The sequence below is a fragment of the Diadema antillarum genome, unplaced genomic scaffold (assembly GCF_040938485.1).
Source record: "Diadema antillarum isolate AM-2024a unplaced genomic scaffold, OU_Dant_1.0 scf00000166, whole genome shotgun sequence".
In the NCBI taxonomy this organism is placed as follows: Eukaryota; Metazoa; Echinodermata; class Echinoidea; order Diadematoida; family Diadematidae; genus Diadema; species Diadema antillarum.
The window spans coordinates 103,573-128,034 of record NW_027271055.1 but is presented as its reverse complement, the minus strand read 5'-3'; the positions used below and the strand labels follow the sequence as shown (position 1 = coordinate 128,034).

General features: G+C 39.1%; 1 protein-coding gene across 1 annotated transcript; it reads right to left on the bottom strand.

Annotated features, from left to right (window-relative positions):
- Positions 1-209: 209 nt before the first annotated feature.
- Positions 210-23,792, bottom strand: LOC139722460 (FAD-dependent oxidoreductase domain-containing protein 2-like). Its single transcript, XM_071633751.1, has 10 exons — positions 23,442-23,792; positions 22,686-22,874; positions 9,480-9,731; positions 8,160-8,444; positions 7,113-7,282; positions 6,192-6,357; positions 4,763-4,890; positions 3,403-3,513; positions 2,233-2,335; positions 210-1,086 (listed from the first exon to the last, which is right to left on the bottom strand). Exons 1-10 carry the CDS (start codon positions 23,777-23,779, stop codon positions 888-890), a joined length of 1,941 nt encoding a protein of 646 aa, XP_071489852.1. The 5' UTR covers positions 23,780-23,792; the 3' UTR covers positions 210-887.
- Positions 23,793-24,462: the final 670 nt, after the last annotated feature.

Genomic DNA, 24,462 nt, shown 5'->3' with positions numbered 1-24,462 from the left:
TAGACTCTTTGTACTGGTAGTATCAAACCTGATGTGAGAGCATTGTGAGAGCCGTGGTCTTTGATAGCTGCCATGATGAAGCAAGTTGAAAATGACTTTTTGACACAGTCATAACACAGTGTCTCGTACATTTCACATTTTCCCTGACTGAGGTAAAAAAAAAAAAAAAAAAACCAAAACACACAAAACATGTTGGACACTCACACCATTCTAATAATTCATCTCACCTTACATAAGTCAGCCATAGCTTTTAGTACATGATTTTCATAGATTCACTGACAGTACCTCACAGCAACATCAATGCATGTGAGAATGCAATTAATTAATTAAATTTTGATCACAATGACTCTACACACCTATGTCTGAGAAAGCATCTAAAGCTACGCACAGAGCGGACACGGAAGCACTACCGCCAAAAGCCTCTTTCAAGGAGTGTGCTGCATCCACATAGCTTGCTCTGCAAGGACCCAACAGAAACAGGGCTATTGCCAGTTGAGCATGGGAAGGATGCTCACACCTGTCAGCTTCTCAACTAATTATATTGACACAGCTCATGATTTGTATCCCATTGAAGGCCATTCCCCGAGTACTATCGGATAGGTCTCTATGGGAAATGTGTTAAATAGCAAAATATTAAGAAGTAGTCCTCAAAAGGTTAAAAAATATATTCACTTTGATCTAGGTTGTTGCAGTAGCTTTCAAATTGCACAGACCCCCTCAGGAGATGACTTGATCGTGGATGGAAGGCCATCAAATTTTTTGAACTTTTTATTTTGAGAATTGGCAGAAATCAAGCAACGAAGCAAATATTAACCCTTTCACAATCGCCACTTCAAAGCAAAATTAAAGCCGTTGACAATACATGTTGATGATGATATTTGCTCAATTCAAAAGAACTTCATGTGGTCTACACTGTCAAGCATGGCCTCAGTAGCGGGCAGTCCCTGACCACTGGCCCAGTAGTGCTGGCAGGCTAGGGGCAGTGTGGTGTGGGTCATCGCAAGGTCAAAGCAGTGCTGGTCAAAGAAGTAGCGTAGGTCAGTGCCGAGGGCATGCTCCAAGAAACGACGAAAAACCAGTATGTGGCTGTAACAAAGAAAAACAAGAAAAGAAAGAAAAAAAGAGGAAAATGATTATCATATTTGACTACCAGAGAATTCTACTCTTTGCTACTGAATATGTGAATGATAAAAAAAGATATGACCATAAAGAGGTGACATCTTCTCAGATGGAAATGAACAAACAAATAAAATGTGTAGAGAAATGAAAACAATTCTGTAAATAATTGACCATGAAAAGGAACAGCAAAGTGTCTTTACTCATTCATTTAAAAAAGATTGACTATTCAACAAAATAATTCACTGTTGCAAAGCTTCACATGTATTTCATACACACAAGACAGGCAGCAGCACCCAAGAGTGTTAAAGTGAAGATTTGACATAGAAGATGTGTATGAGTAATATTTCTACATTAAAATTGTTCACTGCATCCATTTGAAGCTAAAATATTGCATTTACCATCACACGTCCTTACAGGTCTAATCTATGGATTTCAGCTTAGAATAATTCTAAAAATCCTTAACCATGGGACACAATTTGCCTGTATCATTACCAGTGATTTGAACAGTGCCATCTAGTGAGCAAATCATGTACAGGCTCATATACTTTTTGGAACAGGTCTTCACCAACAGTTGGCTACAATTAATTGCATGGAAAAGAAGAGACTAGGTTATCTTACAATAGATGCAAGGAAGTACATGTATTGAACATTTGCTTCACAAATACACAACTGGAGAAGTAAACTGTTATGTGCTGAAGCTCTTGGATATATATATTCACAATGATGATCATTTTGTGTCTTCATTCAATCAGGGCAAAGGAATTAAAAAAAAAAAATTACTTTATATCCTGCTCGCGCCCCTCATCTTACCGGAGTAATTTTTGCCATACTCCATCACCATGGGATCCAAAACAATGGGATCCAAACGAAGTTTGATAACATGATGTTCTCTTTTATTCAATTCTATCTTCTTCTCACATAAGCAGTAGCATGATGATGCCATTAAAAGATTTTTCAGTGATTCTTCCTACGGCTGTTTCACTTGAAAAGGACACCAAATGCTAACTCATAATTCTGCCCTCACACAAATTGAATGCAGCAGTGAGAGAGCTGTAAACACAAAAGGGGGGGGGGGGCTCAGAAATGGATAATTCTACTGAATGTCACCCTTACCTTGTTGGTGCAGTCCAGTCTGTGAGGAAATCCTCAACAAAGTGATGAAGGGCATCTGGCCTGGGCAGTGTCTCTGTCTTCCTGCGATTCTGCATGTCCTCCACTGCATGAATGAGGGTGGATAGAGTGCCATAAAAAAAAAGATGTAATGTTTAAATCTTTAAGAATTGAATCAGTGATAGTATATCATATCACTTCTGTAAGACCAAAGAGGAGATATCAAGTCTGTCTTCATTTTTCTCACAGTGTTTATCTCAGTAAAAAATGAAGAAAATTAGACAGGCAAATTCTGCATCAAATTTGCATTTCACCACATGATATGCACAAGGAAAAAACCCTTCTAGAATTAGCTTCTGGTTTTCTTGGCTATTATCTCCCGCCAATGTCGCAAACTAATTTCTTTTTTCCCACTTGAATTTGAATATCGATAAAGTCTAATACAGTCATCATTTCATATTATTTGAAATAAACAAATGACAATGGGGAAACTTGAGAAGGATAAAAAGTACTACATGAATTGTATTCATACTCAACCACACTCCTAACTAGGGATCACAATTTATCTATCCCACAGACACCTGCTCAAGGACTATTAATCTAGTCTTCTAAAGGCTAAGGTTGCTATAGAATGTAATCTTCATTGATGAAGCAAGCATATATTGTACTAAAATTCCACAATGTATATCACGGAATACATCATATATCAGGGCTTAACAATAGCGGTGGCTGCAGTGGTGGCCGGCCACCAAATTTCCAAATAGGTTATCTTTTGGTGGCCCGAGCGGGCAGCTAAACTTCACAGTGAAATTCCATATTTCTTTTTCTTTTGGGCGACAACACTTCTTTTTCGGGCCACACTGTAAGTAGCATGGTGACATAACATTTGCTCCTGCCACATTCGCTAGGTGTTGTTTTTTCCAAGGATCTTATAGGACTAGGTGTAGGGTTGTAATAGCGTTTTAGGTTTAGTTTGATGTAATGATAAGGATTAGTGTTAGGGTTATGTTTGTGAGTAGAATTTATGTTTGGCCCAGCGTGTAGATATTTTATGGGAGCATTTGTTGCAGGAGCAAATGTCATGGAACCTGGTTACATATCAGGGCAGAACACGGTTTTGTTGAGCAATACCCAATGTTAGGCTAGTACAGGGAGGGTCAATACTGGTCTCACCTGTTGGGAGTTGCTTGTAGTAGTAGATGACGGGGTGTAGGAAGTTTGAGAGGTGTGCCTCCTCGGGGTCACCTACCGCCCGGTCTTGCCTGAAGATGTCCTTTCCTGCACCTGGTTGCCATGGTTACGGTGTAGAGAGAGAAGTTGGAAATAATACATTGGAAGGTTGGTCCCTTTTCATATTTGGTCCTTCAAATTGCCATCACATTCTCAAGGAGAGACCGCTAGACTTTGGCGGGTGTGGGTACACAGAGATTTGGCAAGATAATCACAATAGGTTTGCAGAATGCACATTTAGTCAGATGGATATACTTCATTAAAGGACAAGTAGTAGAACACATCAGTGAAAGATTGAGGAAATTTGGACAATCTGTTCAAAAGTTATGAATTATAAAGTAAGTTTCTGTGCTGCCATCACTACATGAGAAGACTGCTACATTTTTTTTTTTTTTTTTGGATGTCACATGCATAGACGATATAAACAAAATATAAAGAAAATTCAACATACAGTCTATTTTCTTTTTTCTTGCATGATGAAAGAGCACTTGCCTTGCCTCTTTCATAAGGCAGTGAGAATAATATTACCCTCAACATGCTTCAGAAACAACTAATACAAAACCCATCTCCCTACCCCCTCCTCCCAAAAAAAGAAACCAACAACAACAGTGTTTCAATTGTGAAAATCCTTCACATTGCATAAAACATGCAACATGATGCAGAAGTGTAACAGAACAAGGCACTGAGTACAATCAGAAATGATGTAAACTTACACATGACATTGATTTCGGAAAAAAAATAATAAAAACCCCATCTCCCAAACCCTCTCTCCAAAAATCAACAACAACAACACCAACAATGGCAGTGTTTCAATAGTGAAAATCCTTCACACTGCACAAAAAAAAAAAAATGCAACATGATGCACTACAAACACCCACATGGTGTCACACACACACACACATACAAAACGAAACCCTCACCCTTCAAAAACCTTTACCATGGAACACAATTTGCCTCTATCATTACCAGGGATATAACTTGAACAGTGCCATCTAGTGAGCAAATTATGCACAGGCTCATAATACTTCCAGTACTGTATTTGGAACACATCATTACTGACAGTTGGCTATAGTTAATCAATAAAGAAGAGACTAGATTCTTTTAGAATAGATGCAGGAAAGTACTGAACACTTTTTTTCGAATATACACAACTGAAGAAGTAAACAGTTACGTGCTGAAGCTCTTGGCTATAGAACACATTCATATTCACAATGATGATCAGTTCGTGCCTCCATGCCATCACAGCAACGGAATAAAAAAATTAATATTTCACTTCAAATCCTGCTCACGCCTCTCATCTTACCAGAGTAATTTTTGCCATACTCCATCACCATGACGAGAAGCTCTGTGTGGTTGTGACCAGATGCCTGTTGTAACCATGGTAACATGAGAATGGGGAACTCCTCAAGATACTCAAATTCCATGGTATCTCTGAAAGGTGAGACACAGAAAACAACATACACACAGAAAAAAAAAATACAAATAAGAATACATGCCCATGCTTTTCTACATTACTGCTGGCAGTGATACATCAACTGGGCTACTTCAGTCTCCTAAAGGTTATCATCATGAGAAATATATGACCCATCTCTTACATAATACATTTCTCCTTCCATTACTTTTACTGCAAAAGTGGGTAGTTTCATGTGAGCATTCTTCTTTTTTTTTTCTTTTTTTTTGCGCTGGATAAGTAAGATGAGTTTCACATGCTTTCAATTCTGTGGAATCAAGACATACAATTGTATGCCAAGCAAAATATTTGTGTACTTTTATTTTTGTGTTAGTTCCTGGTTGCATGAAATGCGTGAAAATTTCAACAATGAGAACATTTCAACTTCTACAGTACTGTCCTCTGGTGTAAAGGGGACAAGATTATTCTATACAATGTCCTCACTGCAATCGAATCGAGGTCTTAATGATTTGGGGTGTATCTATACCAGGACACAACAGCAACCTCTGACTATTGTTTGGCATCACCTCATGGGCTACCCTATCTACCCTCACTTAGCTGTAGGACCAGTCAATTTTACGACAGGTGGAGGAGAAGAGGATGGAGAAGAAGATGATGATGATCACAGAACAACAAAGAAAAAGACAATGGCAGCAAAGGAAGGAGAAAAAACAAACGATAAAGCAGGGAATACCTTTACTTCTCAAATTTGATTAGCAGTTCAGATCAATGGGAAATACTTTTGTTAAACAAAGTTCTGTACCATCCGATGTGGAAGACCTGCTACACACAAGAAATTTTGTATAGGAGTCATATAAAAAATGCATAGCAAATTGTGATGCGATATCAGGAAAATTATTCCCTAATACAGTGGAAGTGGAAGAAGAGGCTGAAGAAGAAGAAAACAATGACAACAACATACAAGGTGATGAAGAAGAAAATGAAGAAAAAAAAATTGAGAAGACAATGAAAGCCACAAAGAAGTAGAAAAAGGAGAAGAAGAAGAGGAGAGGAAAAAAATATGATAATGGTGATACGACTTTATGGATCATTTTACCACGAATGTCTGAAAAAATTTTACCACAAAAAATATGACTTGACTATCCGAGTATAATGCCCATGAATTTTTATCATGTATGGCTATTCTTGAGACACTGAATAGCTAATTGGACATCGTGTTTGATTATGTCAATGAAGGGCAAAACATCAATCATTTGCAATAAAAACATCTCAATAGAATAATAATTCAATACAACTTTCAACAGCTCGCTGATGCACTTACTTATGAAGAAGAACTATATCTCCAAGCACATAGAACATCTGGTATAGGCCCGAAGCCTCATTCAAACGTCTGACAAAGTGGTCTAGCAGCTCTGTGATTGGCAGCCTCAACGATGGCCATGCCTCCTTGTGGTAACGCCACTCCAGGAGATAATGTAGCGCCCTCGCTGTTTTACAAACATGAAAAAAAAAGAAATGAATCCTTCATAGAGACTGAAGAGAAAAACTTGTTTTAGGAACAAGGAAACACAGGCTTTTTTATACACTGTTACAACAGTTCTTTCTGCCATGGCGGATCTAGAGGGGGGCTCACCGGCCGGTGCGTGCTCCCTCTTTATATTTGATTAAAACAACAGAAATAAAAAGAAAAAAATGGGGGGGGGGTGCGTGCGCCTCCCCCTTTAATTTTGTAAAAAGGCGACTCCCCTTTACAGAATTCCTGGATCCACCCCTGTTTCTGTATCAGTTGTTTCAAATAAACTGCCAAGCTCATGTGATGTAATTTATTTCATCCAGTCACAGAAATAAAGTTACTATAACCCGGTATTGAAGATTCTTTTCAAATGAAGTCCATATTGAAGGTACGATCCTTTGTTAAAAAAAAAAAAAAAAACCCTGAAAAACATTAGATGAAACGTGGCACGTGAGACAGTGGGGGAGGGGTGGGGGAGAGAGGAGCCTCACTAATAAAATCAATTCCATTGTATAAATGCGGTCATTGCATCGGTCAGAAGGGGTTGGTACAATGACCCGTTCATAGGCAGTTTTCTGCAGTTGCAAATTTAATAGTCCAGAGATGAAATCAACCATAAGCTCTCCTTAAATGAATGCTTGGCTGGATGTGCAGCTCTGATTCACAAGGACAAAACAAACACATCATGGGGGGAGGGAGGACAGTCAAGGGCCCCTTGCATCTACTCACTTGTGTATCTAAAGCCATGGATGAAACCCCCGGCGGATTTCTTGAAGTCGATGGAGTGTGAGTTGGTTCCGGCGAAAAACATGCCCGGAATTCCCGCGGCTTCATAGTTTGCTTTCACGTGTGGGAATTTCTTTGTTTTCTTCGTTTGCCCTTGTTCAGGTTTTGAGGTGCTGCATACAAAAACACAAACAAACAAACAAACAAAATGGTGTGAATGCCTACACAATGAGATTCTAGTTATAAAACACTGGTCGACCAAAGCTGTTTGCAGACCCCAACTAGGTTCACATAAAAACGGCGTTGCTTCTCCAGTAAAATACTGCAAATCGGAAACCTATAATTGCTGATTCAAACAGACATTTCAGGTGCATTGATTGGGAAAGTGACTTTGGGTTTTGTGGTGCAAGGCCATATATGCACATGCAATCAAAAACATGTGGAAATCAGCCTTGATGATAAGCAAGTTGGACGAACGCAATTATGTCATGACCTTACCTTGATCTATAGAAACACGGGCATGTGAATAGCATCGAACAAATAGGCCATGAAACATTAACATTTCAATGGCCAAATGCTGTGGAGGATTTCAATGGCAGTTCAATTTAAATTCATGGGGTAGATTTTTACACTGCCTCCCAGCTTGGGATTAAGATATTATTCATTGTATTTCCTCTGCTGTTTTATTCTAGATTCTGACAGCTTTTTTTTTCATTATGAATACCATGAATCTGAAGGTTCTAGGTTTCATACTATACACGTAGTCTACATAAATGTTTTACAATGAATGCTACTGTATTAAAGTTAGTTTTACCACTTGCATTATGAAAGCTAAATCACAGAGATCTTTTCAAATCAATAATTACATCATACAATCTTAGAAACAGTATTGCATGAACATGGTTTGACTGCTCTTGATATCATTTCCTTCCTATAAAATCTGAAGTTATTACCATGGTAACTGATAATCAGATGACATGTAAAAGTTTGAAAAGAAACAATAATAATAAAAAATTGAACATGAGGTGCTCTCGGCTGCCAAATTCTCACTTTTTGAAGATGCTGAAGTCGAAGGTGAAGCCGAGGCATCGGATGACCTTGTCGTAGGGGTCCCTCAGGGCAAAGTTGTCCACCTCCAGCGGGTTGTCAAGCGGAATCTGCAACTGACGCCCACCATCGTCCTCCTCCTCTCCTTCTTCCTCCTCCGCATCTCTCGGGATGAGCTGCAGCCGCCCGTCCTGCCGCTTGTACAGCCGAAGCTCGGACATGTCGGCCTCAAGCAGGCCGTCCAGAGACTTCAGCTGGTAGGTGTCCAGGAGACCATTATTGATCGCCCTGAGGGGAGAAGAGAACAAACATCACGCTTCATTAGGTATGGGACCAAGGAGAAACTGCCTCTACGCATCATCTATCATCACTAGAGCATGGGAGCTTTGCATCTTTCATAACTATGTACACTTTGCATGACAAATCAGATAAGCATATCTGGCCGCCAACGGCACAAAAAAGATTAACTAAAATGAAATAGAATAAAACTAAAAAATAAGTCTTGTGTCTTCCATGAAAATACTAGTTTGACAGATCATGGAAATCCTTCAAATAGCATGTCACAGCATAAATCATTTAATACAATAGACTCTACAGAGGTATCTTGATGTTCTGCACATCTTATTCGTTACTTTATGCATGAATTTGATATCTCATCTTTTAGTTTTGCTAGATTTGACATTACGTTTCCTGGAAAACTTTCACTTTTGTGACAAAAAAAATGGACTCACATTATCTATGTACACATTCTGATGCATGATCTTCAATGACTTAATTTCAATTACTAATTTTTAATCACACTGGATACTTAAAGTGAAAGGGAAGTTGTGTTGAAAAATTTGCTTTACGGAAAAGAATTCTTAGTGTTAATCATGTACAAATATATACATATACATGTATATATATATGCATATAACGTATCATAAATAATATTTCTACATTGAAAATTGCAACCAAGCTTTGTGACAATAGTGGCTTGAATAAAAGAGAAGGCATCAGATTAAAGTTGTAGCAACTACATGTTACAATACAGCATAACTAAAAAACTTTGCTTTGCCACTTTTGTCATTTTTATTGGTTTATACAAAAAGCACATGTCATTTCCTGTGACAGTAGGTGGTGATCATAACATGACCATAAAGCTCTGGACTATAAAAAGCATTTAAAAACAAAAGATGTTTTCTTGGAAAATAAATCTTGAAATATACAGTAAAATCAAAAAAATCGGGGGGGGGGGGGGGGAATTCAACCTTTATTTCTCAAACAAGGTCAAGAAGCCCCTGGAGGCAAACTTGGAAATGTCAACATTTAGAAGATGATTACCTGAGATCGCCCACATAATGAGTCTCCCAAGCCATCTTCACCCTTGACCTTGCCACTAGGTGGATGAGGTTCGTTGAACCAAGGATGTGGTCGGCGGTCTCGAAGGCCGAGTTGCCCCGACCGAGTATCAGGACGTTCTTGCCCTCGTAGTCATCGAGGTCAAGGGACATATCCTCATAGCCATCCGTGTACTCCAGTCCAGCAAAGTTGGGAATGTTTGGCTTGTGCATTCCAGTACATATTATCATCACTCTGAAGAAAAAAAGAAAAAAGAGGAAGAGAGAGATAGAAAAAGGTTCTTATTGAAAGACAGTTCTCGTTGAAATATTGTTCTTGTTGAGAGATACAACTATCTAATATAAGGGTGGGAATTGTCATGTATGGAAATTTTTACACATTTCTCACAACCACAAACTAGTGCAGAAATTTATTAAAGCACACAAATATTTCTGCTTGTTTATACCACTTTAATACCAATACCTTGGTTCCACGGAATTTGAAACACGCAAAATTCATCTCGCTTGCCACATGTGAATTACTTACAGGCGCGTAAAATATCTACTTTCACAGTATTTTGTACTTGCTTTATGCTTGTTTACTCTCTGTCTTCTTCAGAGGAAAAAGAATGGATGATCTATGCTTAATAGTAAACATTTGATGAAGATTTTGTTTACTGTCGTAAAAGTGGTGTGTGGCTGTCTTGTTCTTTATCTTAAACAGATGGCAGCAGATCACTGGTTTCCAGAATGGCAGATTTTACCTGGACAGTTCCCTTATGGCATGACTGACATGTCCAGATATCCTACATGTGTAGCTTAATGTGTGTTACATACATGTACATTATCTACATTTGATAACTCATAGAAAAACTACATTTAGGCATATATGCCAAAACCGTTGACAATACAAGGGAAGGTGCATAGACTTTATCATCACATCTGTTCAATAAAAAGAGAGAAGAAAAACTACATAGTGCCAACGACATATTCACAGTGAACACTTTATTCGAAGAAAGGAGTATGAAGATGTTACCCTCATCTCATATCTCTACACAAGCATAGCATGAAAGCTTCATTAAAATGTACCATTTGCACAACAACATATGTTTCATTTTTCAAAGCATGCCCATAGCCTCAGGTGCTTGCACTAGAACTGACTTCCCTCTGCGTGTGACAAGATTCTCGAAACCCTGCAGGTCGTGCCACCCTCACAAAGAAGACCCCCTTGCATCCTCTAAAGTTTCATCTTCTCAAATTCATGCCGAGTTTAACCCGCTGAAGACTAGTCCCGAGTATCCTCGGGCAGGTGTCTATGGGAAATGCGTGTTACACCAAAATCAGTTCGTCCTCAACGGGTTAAGACAAGGTGAGTTTTGTCCTCCCCTGTACTGCATGTTAGCAACACACATACAAGGCTTTAAAGGGATTGTATAGTTTTGGTTGAGACCTATAAACTTCAAGTTTCTATCAATTTTTTTTTTTTTTTTTTTTGGTGAGGTAATGAGAAACCTCTTATGAAATTTGACAGAGCATGTAATTCAAAGAGAAATTCAACATTTATTAGAGGAAAATCGTTTTTGAAATGGTTGAGATATCCAAACAAAAGCAATTACAACTAGAAATATCACTGAAGGTGATTAATACCCCCGCCCCGTGACGACAGTCTTACCCAAGGAATGATCTTTCCTTGATCTTCTGCCATTTAAATGCCGTTACCATGGCAACGCAGCTTCCGACACGTCCGAAAAATATGTCTTGCACATCTTCCCACCAAGACTATTGTGTGTGCCACATTTCATAAGCTTTTGTCAAAAACTGAGGAAGTAGTTCAATCCACAAGATCTTTCCTTGATCTTCTGCCATTAATATGCCGTTACCATGGCAACGCAGCTTCCGACACGTCCAAAAAAATATGTCTTGCACATCTTCCCACCAAGACCAATCTGTGTGCCACATTTCATGAGCTTCAGTCGAATACAGAGGAAGTAGTTCAATCCGCAAGATCTTTCCTTGATCTTCTGCCATTTATATGCCGTTACCATGGCAACGCAGCTTCCGACACGTCTGAAAAATATGTCTTCCACATCTTCCCACCAAGATCAAGGTGTGTGCCACATTTCATAAGCTTTGGTCAAAAAACTGAGGAAGTAGTTAAATCCGCAAGATCTTTCCTTGATCTTCTGCCATTAATATGCTGTTACCATGGCAACGTACTTTCGGGTATTGTCAAAAAATGCGTCTTGCACATCTACAACCAAAGGCACACATCTGTACCAAGTTTCATGGAAATTGGGCAAAAACTGAGGAAGTAGTTTGCAACACAAAATTTTCCATCATTTTGGCTCATAATATGTGAGCTGTTACCATGGCAACATACTTTTTGTCACTGTCAAGAAATGTGTCATGCTGACCTATATCCTAAGACAAACATTCAATATGAATTCCATGAGAATTGGAAGAACACTGATGAAGCAGTTTTGCCATGAAGCATTTTGCCCTATATTTTACCAATAACATGCCGTTACCATGGCAACGCACTTTTTGCCACTGCGGAAATATGTGTCTTGCACATTAACATATTCAGATGAACATCTGTACCTAATTTCATAAAAATTGATCAAAAACTGTGAGAGGAGTTCGCGACGCAAGATTTGTACCCATTTTTGCCCATAATATGCCGTTACCATGGCAACGTACTTTCGGGTACTGTCAAAAAATACGTCTTGCACATCTACAACCCAAGGCACACATCTGTGCCAAGTTTTATGGGAATCGGTTGAAAACTGAGGAAGTAGTTCGCGACGCAAGATTTGCAACGGACCGACCGCCCGACCGACCGCCCGACCGACCGCCCGACCGCCCGACCGCCCGACCGCCCGACCGTCCGCTGATTCCTATATACCCCCTTCAAACTTCGTTTGGCGGGGGTATAATAAAAGGTGGGACCCAACTTTCATTATGATCGCTTTGTTTTATTTTGTTTCTGGATATCTCAGCCATTCCAAAACTGATTTTCATCAAACAAACTTTGAATTCCTCCTACAAGGGTATGCTCTGAACTATTTCACAAGTGGTTTCTTGGTATCTCGCAAAAAGTTAAAAGCGCAATCCTCATCTCTACCAATATGATACCATCCCTTTAAAAAGAGAAAAGTCTCTCCCTCATCTTGTATTTGATACCACTGCCAACAACTCTGCTTGCACTAACTACAGAATGCTATTTCAAACAATGTTATTTCAAAGAAATAATTCTGAATCTGAGAGTGTTAACAAGAAAGAGGGAATGCCTCCCCCTGCCACCCGATTCCTTCAAGCAAGATTTCCACAGAAAGAAAATTAGATTTCATGACAAGTTGCACTGGAAATGCCACGAAGAAGTGGATAATGTGATCACCTACAGTTGTTTGATTCCTCGTGGGGGGGGGGGGGGGAGTGGGAGGGGGAGGGGGGAGGGAGGTGGGAGAGAGATAGAGGGAGAGAGAAGAGAGAAGAGAGAAGAGAGAAGAGAGAAAAAGGTGATTATAAAACCTGACATGAGTGAAAGTTACAGCATAGCAAGCACGAAACAGATCAAGAGAGAGAGAGAGGAAGGGAGCAAGAAAGTGGAAGGGAGAGGGAAGGAGAAGGCAAGAACAGTATAAGACACAATGACAGAGCTGCCTATGATAAAATAATACATGCATACATGTACATAATACTGTATACATATTTCAACCCATTGAGGGACGAGTCCTAAGTATACTCGGGCAGGGGTCAATGGGAAACGCGTGTTGTAGCGAAATCAGCTGATCCTCAACAGGTTAAAGAAAGAGCAAGGGAGGGGTAAGAATGAGCAGAATATATAGATTGCCACAGGAAAAAAAAAAAGAACAAAACAAACAAAGTGATGATTCCTGTGTTAGAATAAGAGACTCATGAACAGACCTACCAAGATAGTGCTTCCATCTCCCTAGAAATTATAGCATACAAAGTTTACCCATTGAAGACTAGTCCTGAATATGTGTTGTAGCAATATCAGCTCGTCCTCAATGGGTTAAAACAACCACCACAACAAAACAGGTTCAAAATCAGAAATTAAAACAGCAAAACATTAGAGCATATCAGAATGGACAGGAATGTATGAAGTTACAGGGATGGTATACTTTTGCTAGAGATGGGGGTTCAGGTTTCCAACTTTTTTGTGAGCTACAAGTAATTACTAATGAGAAGCTTCTTTAATATAATTATGAAATAGTAAAAAGCATACAATTTTAAGAGGAATGCAAAGTTTATTTGATGAAAATTGGTTTTGAAATGACTGAGATATCCAGAAACAAAGGTTCTAATAAAAGGTGGGACCTACCTTTTATTAGGACCAACCTTTTATTAGGACCACTATGTTTTTATACTTCTTGTTTGGATATCTCAATCATTTCAAAAACAATTTTCATCGAATAAACTTTGAATTCCTCTTGGAATTGTACTTTCTTGAATATTTCATGTGGCTTCTAATTATCTCGCAAAAAGTTAAACTCTGAATCCCCATCTCAACCAAAACTATACCATGCCTTTAGATCAAAGTGATGGCAGCTGCATGAGTCTGCAGAGGAGAAAGAAAGAGAATTGATGGAGGAGGCAGCAAGTAACATGCTTCCCCCCCCCCCCCAAAAAAAAAAAAAGGAATATCAAAGGGATGGTACAGTTTTGGTTGACATGGGGCTTCAGGTTTCCAAAATTTTTTGATGATGATTTTTGAGATAATAATCTATAAAAACCTCTCATGAAATATGAAAGAGCATATAATTCAAAGAGGAATTCAAAGTTTATTTTATGAAAATTGGTTTTGAAATGGCCGAGATATCCAAAATAAAGCGATCCCACAGTATGTAATGAAATCATTCTGTTTTACTTTGTTTTTGGATATCTCAGCCATTTCAAAACCAATTTTCATCACATAAATTTTGAATTCCTCTAGAATTGTATGTTCTTTAACATTTCATAGAGTGGTTTCTGTTAAAAGTATCCCACAACAAGTTAAAAGCTGATTCCTGATCTCAACCAATACTATACCATCCCTTTAAAGGAAGGAGGACTTGATTGCACACAGCAATTATTCTTTGATTCCCCTCAAGCCCCTCAAGGAGCTTCTTGATCCCACACAGTGTTCTCTTAATCCATTTCAAATCCATTCTTCCATATCATGTCTCTCTATCTACTTAGTGCAGTTTCCTGCTTCCTTTGCGATGAATTACCCCACTCACTTTTGTATGAAATGTTATATTCACCGGAATATTCAAAAGTGGAACAGCAACCAAAGCAAATAAAATAAAATAAAATAAAGAGATAAGGAAGCCAAATCCTGGGTTCAAACATATTAGAAGTCAATTTAAATTCACACAAAGATCTATGGGGCACACACAGACACTGAGCTGTGAAATCAACACGAAAAGGGCAGATAAAACATGATGTTCAGAAGAGAGGGGGAAAAAAGTATATCAAATGGCAGACAGGGGTCACAATCTAAATATAGCCTGAACTTTGCAGATATACGTAACTCTCTCCGAACGCGCTCCGCACATGATGCAAACTGTGCAAAAATGCAATAAATATGTGAATTTCCTTGCGCCGCTCAATTTAGCTTAAACGGCTGTCCAGTATCTCCAGCTGCACGCTCCTTGGGTGAACAATGGCGATTTAGAGGAGCACAGCGGGAGATTGGGCCATACACACAGGCGACATATTTAAGTAGGAAGCAAATTTGTTGTAATCAATGTGGCTACAACCAGACGCACTATTGACGTAATAGAGAGGGCCAGAGAAAGAGAGAATGAGAGAAAAAAAAAAGGCAAGACAACGCAGAGAAAGAAAAAAGGCAGAGGGGTGGACAAAGGAAGGTTTGCCTTTATGCAACAATTGATATTGGGAGTAAAAAGGGATCTTGATGGAGAAAGCCATCAATAGCACAACAGTTAAAAGTCCAAGTGAATAACATAAATAGGTATTTCTTTTAGACCTTGTGTTTTCAGTATCATATGCATCGGAAAATAAACCCTTTCACAAGATTAGTTGAGTGTATGAGGTCCAAGCACACACAATGCTGAATGTGGTCACAGCATTTTAGACAGAAGCTTAACACAAAGCAAGCTTCTTCTTTCTTTCTTTTTTCCAATCCAAGTAATCAAAAACCACCTCATTTTACCGAATAATCTGAGGAATGTGTAAAATAATTTTCCTCATGAAATATTATGTTGTTGTACAGCTGTAAGCTGTTTTTAGTGGTATGCTTAATGTACAGTGTATCTGATGGACTTCTCAGTGTGGTAATGTCTGTGATTGATGCCTATGACACCACCTGTGAACTACCTACAAGTATTTAAAAGTATACCAATACTCTGGAAATCAAATTTGTATACAGCTAGAATTCACAAAAGAAAAACCAGTCATACTTCAATTGATAGCCCTTGAAAGTATACATATTTTGATAAATCAGATCATAACTCTATGTAAACAATTTGGAACATGTGTTCCACACATTTAAGTTCTGCTTTGTAAGCACCGTTACTGATGTGTGTGCATTCTAGTTATGAGCATAGCATACGCTTTTACAAATAACATTGAGATTCCATGTCAATCTGTTAGCTGATCACACGGACGCATTATATCAGTATTGTTCAAGACATGTTTGGAAAAAGCATATCGTTAGTACAGTCATTCGATTGAAAGAATATGGCGATCGGCTAGTCTATTTCAAGTTGGTTTTGTTTTGTATGCTCTTTAAAATTTACATTTAAACCCCAACAAATAAAAATCAGAGAGACAAAGAATTCTAATATTGTGCAGACGGCATACCTCAAGTATACTCTACAAATAGCAAACATGATATCCTCAGGGTATTGGTAAACTCAAAGAATTCTTACCAAAACCACAAGAAACACTTTGTGATATCTTTATAGCCATGAAATGCAAAACCTGTCCATGCATGGGTGTATAGAGTATATCATACATAGTTATGTGAGTATTCAAATCCATCTACATCAAGACCTGTATCAATTCAAATATATTGGCGATCAAAGCACGCTGAGAGCCATTATAAACTAAATGTTGCAAGAAGTTGTGAATCATACCTTTATTAGATGTATGTAGATTGAGCTTGTGATGGGTCGATGGTCAATGCTAAACTCCCCCCCCCCCCCCATCCCCCCCCCCTTTTAATGAGAAAATCTGTGGGCAGAACCTTCAGAAAGTCGCAAGTTTTGATTTTTTTTTTTGTTTTTTCAATCATTTCTGGGTCCTACAGGGTCATTCAGTGGAAATATGCCTTGTCACCTCATGTCAGTAGAGCAAACAAGGGGTGGATGTATCGATAACATGAACTTTGGCAGCATCCATCTTGGAAGTGGAGAGTGGAAGAATGTGACTTCCACAGAATCAATAAAAAAAAAATAATGGCTGCTTCAAGGGGCGCTAACAAAACTCGAGCACAAATAGAGAAATGGCATTTTCTCTCAAAGGTAATTTTATGTGTGTGTGTGTGTGTATGCATCTATGTTACAGAAAGAGCAGAGAAGTATAAAGGCTGAAAACTGAGAAGGATTTTTACTAAGTACTCAAGAAATCTATAAAAAGTTAAATAATCATTTGACACCAATTCAAGCACGCAATTATGTACTAGGTATTAATACCTAGAACATTTACATGCTTGAATTGGTGTCAAATGATTCTTAACTTGCATTTTATCAAGTTGAATTCTACTTAAAGTAGAATTTACATTGATAAAATGCAAGTTAAGGTAGGAAAGCTGTGGATTTGCAAAGATAACCAGGTTTTGATGAAACAGTGAAAATTGTCCCAACCACAATGTGCATCTGAAGTGATGATATCCCAATTGCACAACAACACAACAAAATCATGACAGTAATGTTTTGGGGTATATTATAGTTAAGAAAGTAAACTTTCTTCCAGTCCAGCAATCATTGCTCAGCTATTGTAATGAGGCAAAATTTAACGCAGAGGAAAACAAGTTTTTTCATGTATTATTTCAAATTAAGAACAGAAGTTTAATGAAAATTTGCGAGTGGATGACTGGAAGATTGGTGAGACCATAGCATCATTATCTCAACTTACTTGCATCCCGCCTGCAACTAACGTCACTGTTTACCGCAAAAAAAAAAAAACCCATGAAATTCAATGCAAAAGTCTTTTCAGGTAAAAAAAAATTGATGAAAATTCTAATGTTCTTTAAATCCTGTTTTCCTCTGGGAGGGGGAGAGCTTGCCTTTTATTCCATTAGCTGAAACCAACCTGTCCATGGAGTGAATGACATTTACAGCTCTGTCTATGTGTGTTGGGCAAAGGCAAAGGGTATTAGCCTTCAAGAGCTGCAAGAAGATCAGGCTATTCTCGAGAAATGCATGCCACAGTGAAAGGACATTTCCATTCATCCTATTGAGCATTCTAACCTTACATAGACCATGGAGCTATTAGTAGCTCCATGCATAGACCTTTCCCAAATACAATGTACAAGGCGCTACATCTCAATAGAAATCATGGTTTCCTTTTCAATAGCTCTCCTGATCAACTGAAAAACAAAAGTACTAACACAGCATCAGAATATGTGGCGCCAAAGTTGGACTCAAATTATCACCATCCAGGGTATTTGATATTCATGCCATGCTGATATCCCTCAATTAATTCCCTTGTTACCCTAGAATACCAGCCACACTTCCCAATACCCTCATGGGAGCACAGTTTGTATCAATGTTGCATTACCATCAAAACTAACCGTGATGTGATATGTTTAACACTGAAAAGTTCCAATCATGAAGCCACTTTCGGTTAAGCAATCAATTCCCATGGCTGACAAGGCGAGACCTATGAAAACAAATCTTCATTCTTCACCGCAGTCTGGTTCAAAGAGATGGATGTATTCTTGAAAGGCCTTGTTCAGCTCAAGTTCCACACCACTATTAAATCATGCACTCAAACAGGAAAGTCCCACATTTGTACAGTGGGAACTATTCAAGCTTTATGGAGACTGCAAAATGCAAAGCATCAATATTCAGTATACTGTGTACAGTTTGTTTGAGTCAAGGCTCTTCAGTATTGGTACTTCATCTGAATTTGGTGTTTTGTATCTCAATATACACTTTATTTACCTCTGGAATTTTCTGCTGTTAGCACTAAATCCTTCATTGACCCCTCCAATCTTCACCTTGATCATGTGACGATCAATAAGCGGGTCACAGACTTTCAGAAGTTGACAGCTAAAAATCCTAGAGGCAAATAGTTTGTATTGAGATCAAAAGTTTAACTCCAACTTCTGACTACGTGTATGTACATGGACAGAGGTCCATGGTAGTAAGTTGTGAACATGGCTACATGGAAGATGAACACTACATTACTTGTTCAAGTGCTAGCATTATGTTCGTCTCATCTAGGACTGATATTTTTCAGTCATACATTTCTTTCCATTTCTTTCTCTCAGCACATGTTCACATACACATGTACAGTTGGCAATTCCACATGATATATTACAGGGCAGATTTCAAATAGCCATGCTGTACAAATGTACCCTATCACTTCAAGTTACCATTTTGAGCGATATCCTGTCTCAAAATGTAGAAAAAAAAAGGAAAGAAAAAGAAACAAAGTGATAACTCTTTTCCCTTAAGTATCAAATTACAAAGTTGGAATACCTACACATATATGTCTTAGAGAAAACAGAAAGCACACACTTCAAATTAATCAGTGAAAAAAGAAAACACATAGAGGTCTTCACTATCAAATTAATAAAACTTTTCATCAGGACAGATGACATACAATAATCAATCCTACTCCATTTTGCTCTGGTAGATAACTGAAATTCTCTATTCTAAAATTACATAATGACATATAGTGATTGGCTTGCTCTGTTGTCTTAACCCAAATCAATCAGCCACCATCTGGTTTAATACTTTTCTGTATCAACACTCCACCTAAAATTAAATTTGTCTACAAACCTCAGGCTTGTCAAACTCACTGATATACTACTGTGTAAAGTGTTTCCTCTTACATAAATGATTGGATGCGTACAAAGAACCGCTCATGGCATATAAAGTGGCTTTATTTATATTACACAGTTGGTCCAAAGTATTAAAACAGTTTTTTGAAATACTACATATGTACATTTACAACTTATTTAGGGTCCAATTTGATGCAACTTCTAATATTCTGATTGCCTTGTTTTATGCTATAATATCACAGCCAACTTAATGATGGGGTGGAATTGTTCTTTAAAGGGAATGAAAACCCAAAGAGCAACGTGGATTGAGTGAAAGCAGCAACATTAGTAGAACACATCAGTGAAAGTTTGAGAAAAATCGGACAATCGATGCAAAAGTTATGAACTTTTAAAGTTTTGGTGTTGAAACCACTGGGTGAGGAGACTACTAGAGTTTATGATGTATGAGTGGAAAACAGTATAAAGAAAATAAAAAGAAAATTCCGCTAAATGCATTTTTCATGAAAATTACAAATTCCATCAACTTGATACTGCATAATGTTAAAAAGTAGCAATTATTCCCCCTGCTTTCTGAAAGCGGTTAGTCAAGTGCTCTTTCATAATGCTAGAAAAGTGAATTTTTGTTGAATTTAGAATTTAATTTGATTAAAATAATTTAAAATCGACGACATAATGTAGAGGAAATCAAGCTCTGCAATGTAATACCAACCCCCCTCCCTCCCCTTCGATCCCCCCCCCCCAAAAAAAAAAACAAGAGACCCACGGGTCTAGCGCTCACCTGAGTATCGCAAGTTCACCTTTCACGCAGTCACTAATCTAAATTATTCACAGCTCTACCAAAATTTGACCAGGCGTTCTCAAGTAGAAGATGAAAATGTACAATAAGGGCCCAAATGTTTTAAGATTCCTTAATTTGGGGGGATGGGGGCCCCCTGGGGCCCTCTGGATGGGGCATGGTGCCCATTTTTATAAATTGAGATCCTGACCCCCTAGGGATGCTACCTGCCAAGTTTGACGAAAATACATCATGAGGTTTTCAAGAAGAAGATTAAAATGTACAATTCAGGCCCCCATTTGGACCTTCCCAACCAACCCCCCCCCCCCTTGCCCCCAAGAGGGGCTCCCCTGGATCTCCTATGAACAAACTTGAAACTACAGTCATTAATGTACTCACTCATAGTGTCATCTTAGCTCTATAACTTCTGATTCTAGAGAAGATTTTTAAAGATTCCTTCATTTTGGGGGTTTGGGCCCCCCTGGGGGCCCCCTGGGTGGGGCATGGTGTCCATTTTAACAAATTGAGATCCTAACCCCCTAGGGATGCCACCTGCCAAGTTTGGTGAAAATGGGTCATGGGGTTCTCAAGAAGAAGATAAAAATTCTACAATTTAGGCCCCATTAGGACCCTTCCTCACCCCCCCCCCCCTCCCCTGGGTCCCAAGGGGGGGCACCCCTGATTCTGCCATGAACAAACTTGAAACTACAGTCATCAATGTACAAACTCATAGTATTAACTAAGCTCTATCACTTCTGGTTCTAGAGAAGAAGATTTTTACAGATTCCTTAATTTTGGGGCATTTGGGACCCCTGGGGGCCCCCTGGGTGGGGCATGGTGCCCATTTTAAAATAATGAGTTCCTAACCCCCTAGGGATGCTACCTGCTAAGTTTGGTGAAAATGGGTCATGGGGTTCTCAAGAAGAAGATGAAAATGTACAATTTAGGCCCCATTAGAACCCCTCCCCACCCCCCTCCCCGGGGTCCCAAGGGGGGCACCCCTGATTCTGCCGTGAACAAACTTGAAACTACAGTCATCAATGTACTAACTCATAGTATTAACTTAGCTCTATCACTTCTGGTTCTAGAGAAGAAGATTTTTACAGATTCCCTAATTTTGGGGGGTTTGGGCCCCCCTGGGGGCCCCCTGGGTGGGGCATGGTGCCCATTTTAACAAATTGAGTTTCTAACCCCCTAGGGATGCTACCTGCCAAGTTTGATGAAAATCTGTCTTGGGGTTTTCAAGAAGAAGATGAAAATGTAAAAAGTTTACGCACGACGCACGACGGACGACGGACGACGGACGACGGACGACGCACGACGCACGACGCACGACGCACGACGCACGCCGGACGAAGGGCGATCGCAATAGCTCACTTGAGCCTTTGGCTCAGGTGAGCTAAAAAAATAATAATGTGATAATGCCCTTCTGGTTCTATGCAGACAAGTGCCGTGTATAATGAATATTACTAATTGTTCTTCAAAGATTTATGATCAAAAGAGTCTAGAGAATGAAGTCATTTCAAGCTAATCTTTCTAGCATATTTGTGTGCTTATTTATACCACATACAAGAGAAATATGAGAACATTGACCTGGCAAACACCAGGCTGAACTCACCTCGCTGTGTTTGAGCAAAAAACACCTAAAATCGAGCAGTCATACTCTAATGCTAACCATTAATCACTGACAGGAGGGTGGGGGAGGATTCCTGTACATGGGGTGTCAAGTGTACCTGATTAGGATGTGAAAGGGGATCTCAGGATTAGAAAAGATTCTTCCCCGGATTTCCAATGCAACCATCAATTAGGTGTACTCAAATTTATGGCAATATATCATAGTATTTCAAATACTAAATTACAGTATTTTGCAACATGATTTGTAATGTGAATGCAAATATACCATGAAACGCATCAAGAAATATTATTCAATGGTGGTAATTCAAACTCCAGATAATTGTCTCGGTGACATGTTGTTGTTGTTTTAATGGAAGAAGAGAAAAAGAGAAAAAATGGGGCCCTCAGTGGCATGATTATGCACACATGTATAGTGTCTTATGAGAAGTGTAGACAACACATCAGACATTTGCATGGATAAAAATGTAGAGACAACAAAATTTGATATACGGAGCAACTTCATCCATTAGAAACCATCACCACAACTGCCAACCATGAAACTGAATATTAATAAAATAGAATAAATGGGAGAAAATATGGCAAAAACAGGAATTTTCATCCATTTCCCAAATATGAATTTACTATTAACAGTGTTATCAAAGCAGGAGTTCACAAAATTAGGAATTCGCACTGGTGAATAAAGCTAGAACTTCTTTTCTGAAAGTACTGGAATGTTCATATGTGATAGAATACAGATTATATCATGTTGTTGGCACATAGCATGCACACATCATTTGAAAAAAAAAATGAATTTTGAATCTCTGTGAAAACCAGCTCACCTGCACTGGTATAGGGTGCCATGCTGGTCATGCATTGTGAAGTACTGACCACTAATGCTGGCCAGCTCATGCCGCTCTATATTGAAGATTTCTGTGTTGTACTGGACGTTGAGACCAAGGCGAGTCGTGTAGTCATTTAAATACCGCACATACGAGTCCGCATCAGGGAAGAACTCTTTGGAGTAATGCCTATGAAAACACACACAAATATATATTAAAAATATACTTATTAAAAAAAAAAGACATTTTCTCTCTTTGCTCTTCACAATATGCCTTTAAGACTTTTCTCCCATAAATTTCCATTATATTTGAGTAATCTTTCAACTTCAAACTAACAGTAGCAGTTTTAGAAGAGATATTGTCATATTGAACATTTAATGACTTTCCAAAAATTTATTCGTGAGCATTTTTTAGATCAATCACTGATGACAGAGTATTACTCTCAACCCACCCTCTGACCCCCATTGATTTAAAGGCATCACAATGAAATGGTTTAATGTGATACAAGGACAAAACATTAATTAATAGTAGTAGGAGCCGAGACAAGAAGAACAAAACTTCATTTGCACGCAGCTCCTTTGAATAGAGAGTGGGAAAAAGTGTCATGCAATGTGAATATAAGGCTTTGATACAGATCGACATTATTACCCACCCCCTTCCCCCAATAAAAAAAGAATTAACCTATTAAAAATTGATGTGTTCAAATCCCACTTTTCCAGGGCAGATTAAAAGGAAAGGCATTTGGAATGAGCTCACCTCATTAGCAAGCTCTCATCATCGCTGAGCAGCGAATTCCAGTCATGTCTCATATTGAACTCCTTGTTGGTCTTCCCCGTGTACCTCTTATTAATACTGATTAGCTTCCGATGACGAGGGTATTTGGTAAAGAACGCCCCGCTCATGTTCGCCTTCTCAAAGATGACATAGTCACGACCGGCTCGCTCCAGAAAGTAGCCCATCTGGAGGCCCGCTGGGCCCGCCCCGACGATGCAGTAGCTCCACTTCTGAGATGAAAGGTCCTCAGTGTGGTAGGCGGGGATGTGAAAGGCAAGGAGCACAAGGAAGAAGACAACCAAGACTCCAGAGAGTTCCATCTTGATGCTCTGAGCTCCCTAGAAGAAGAGAAGATTTAATGGTATTAATTACATTTATAGGCCATTAAAAGGAGTACCACGTTGCATACATTCACAAAACACTTGCCCAACATTTGTACATACAGAACATATGTTTCAGTGTGATCTATAAAGTGTATAAAAAAAAATAGGACAGGCAGCTGTGTCGGGATGATGTTGTATTGATGTTTTTCCTACCAGTAACTTTGAAAAGATGAAGAAAGGACGTGATTTCTGTTCCGTAATGGGGAGAGAAGGTCAAATTTGTGAAAGATGGCGACTTGCAATGTTGAGCTGAGTATGATCAAGGAGGCACAAAGTACATGTTGCACACAGTCCTACAAACAAACGTTTCCCACTCATATTCCCTCACCAAGCAGAGTCAAACTCTCCCAATCCAATCTGCTGCTGCACAAATCGGCTCGGCCACTGCGCATGCCCGGCATCATATGCTTACAGAGAGAGTGTTTCAATTTACCCGCTCTCGTGAGCATGAAATGCATCTTGTCGTCTCGGTTCCCGAGGCGGGAGGATTTCGCTGTCATCAATAATGGATGACGTGGGACCATGCGCCACCCCAGGTGAGCATTGCGTAAACCTGTCCCTACTGAAGGGAGCGTGGGAGGGGGTGGGGTGGGGGATTGCAGTGGGAGCATCAACACAAT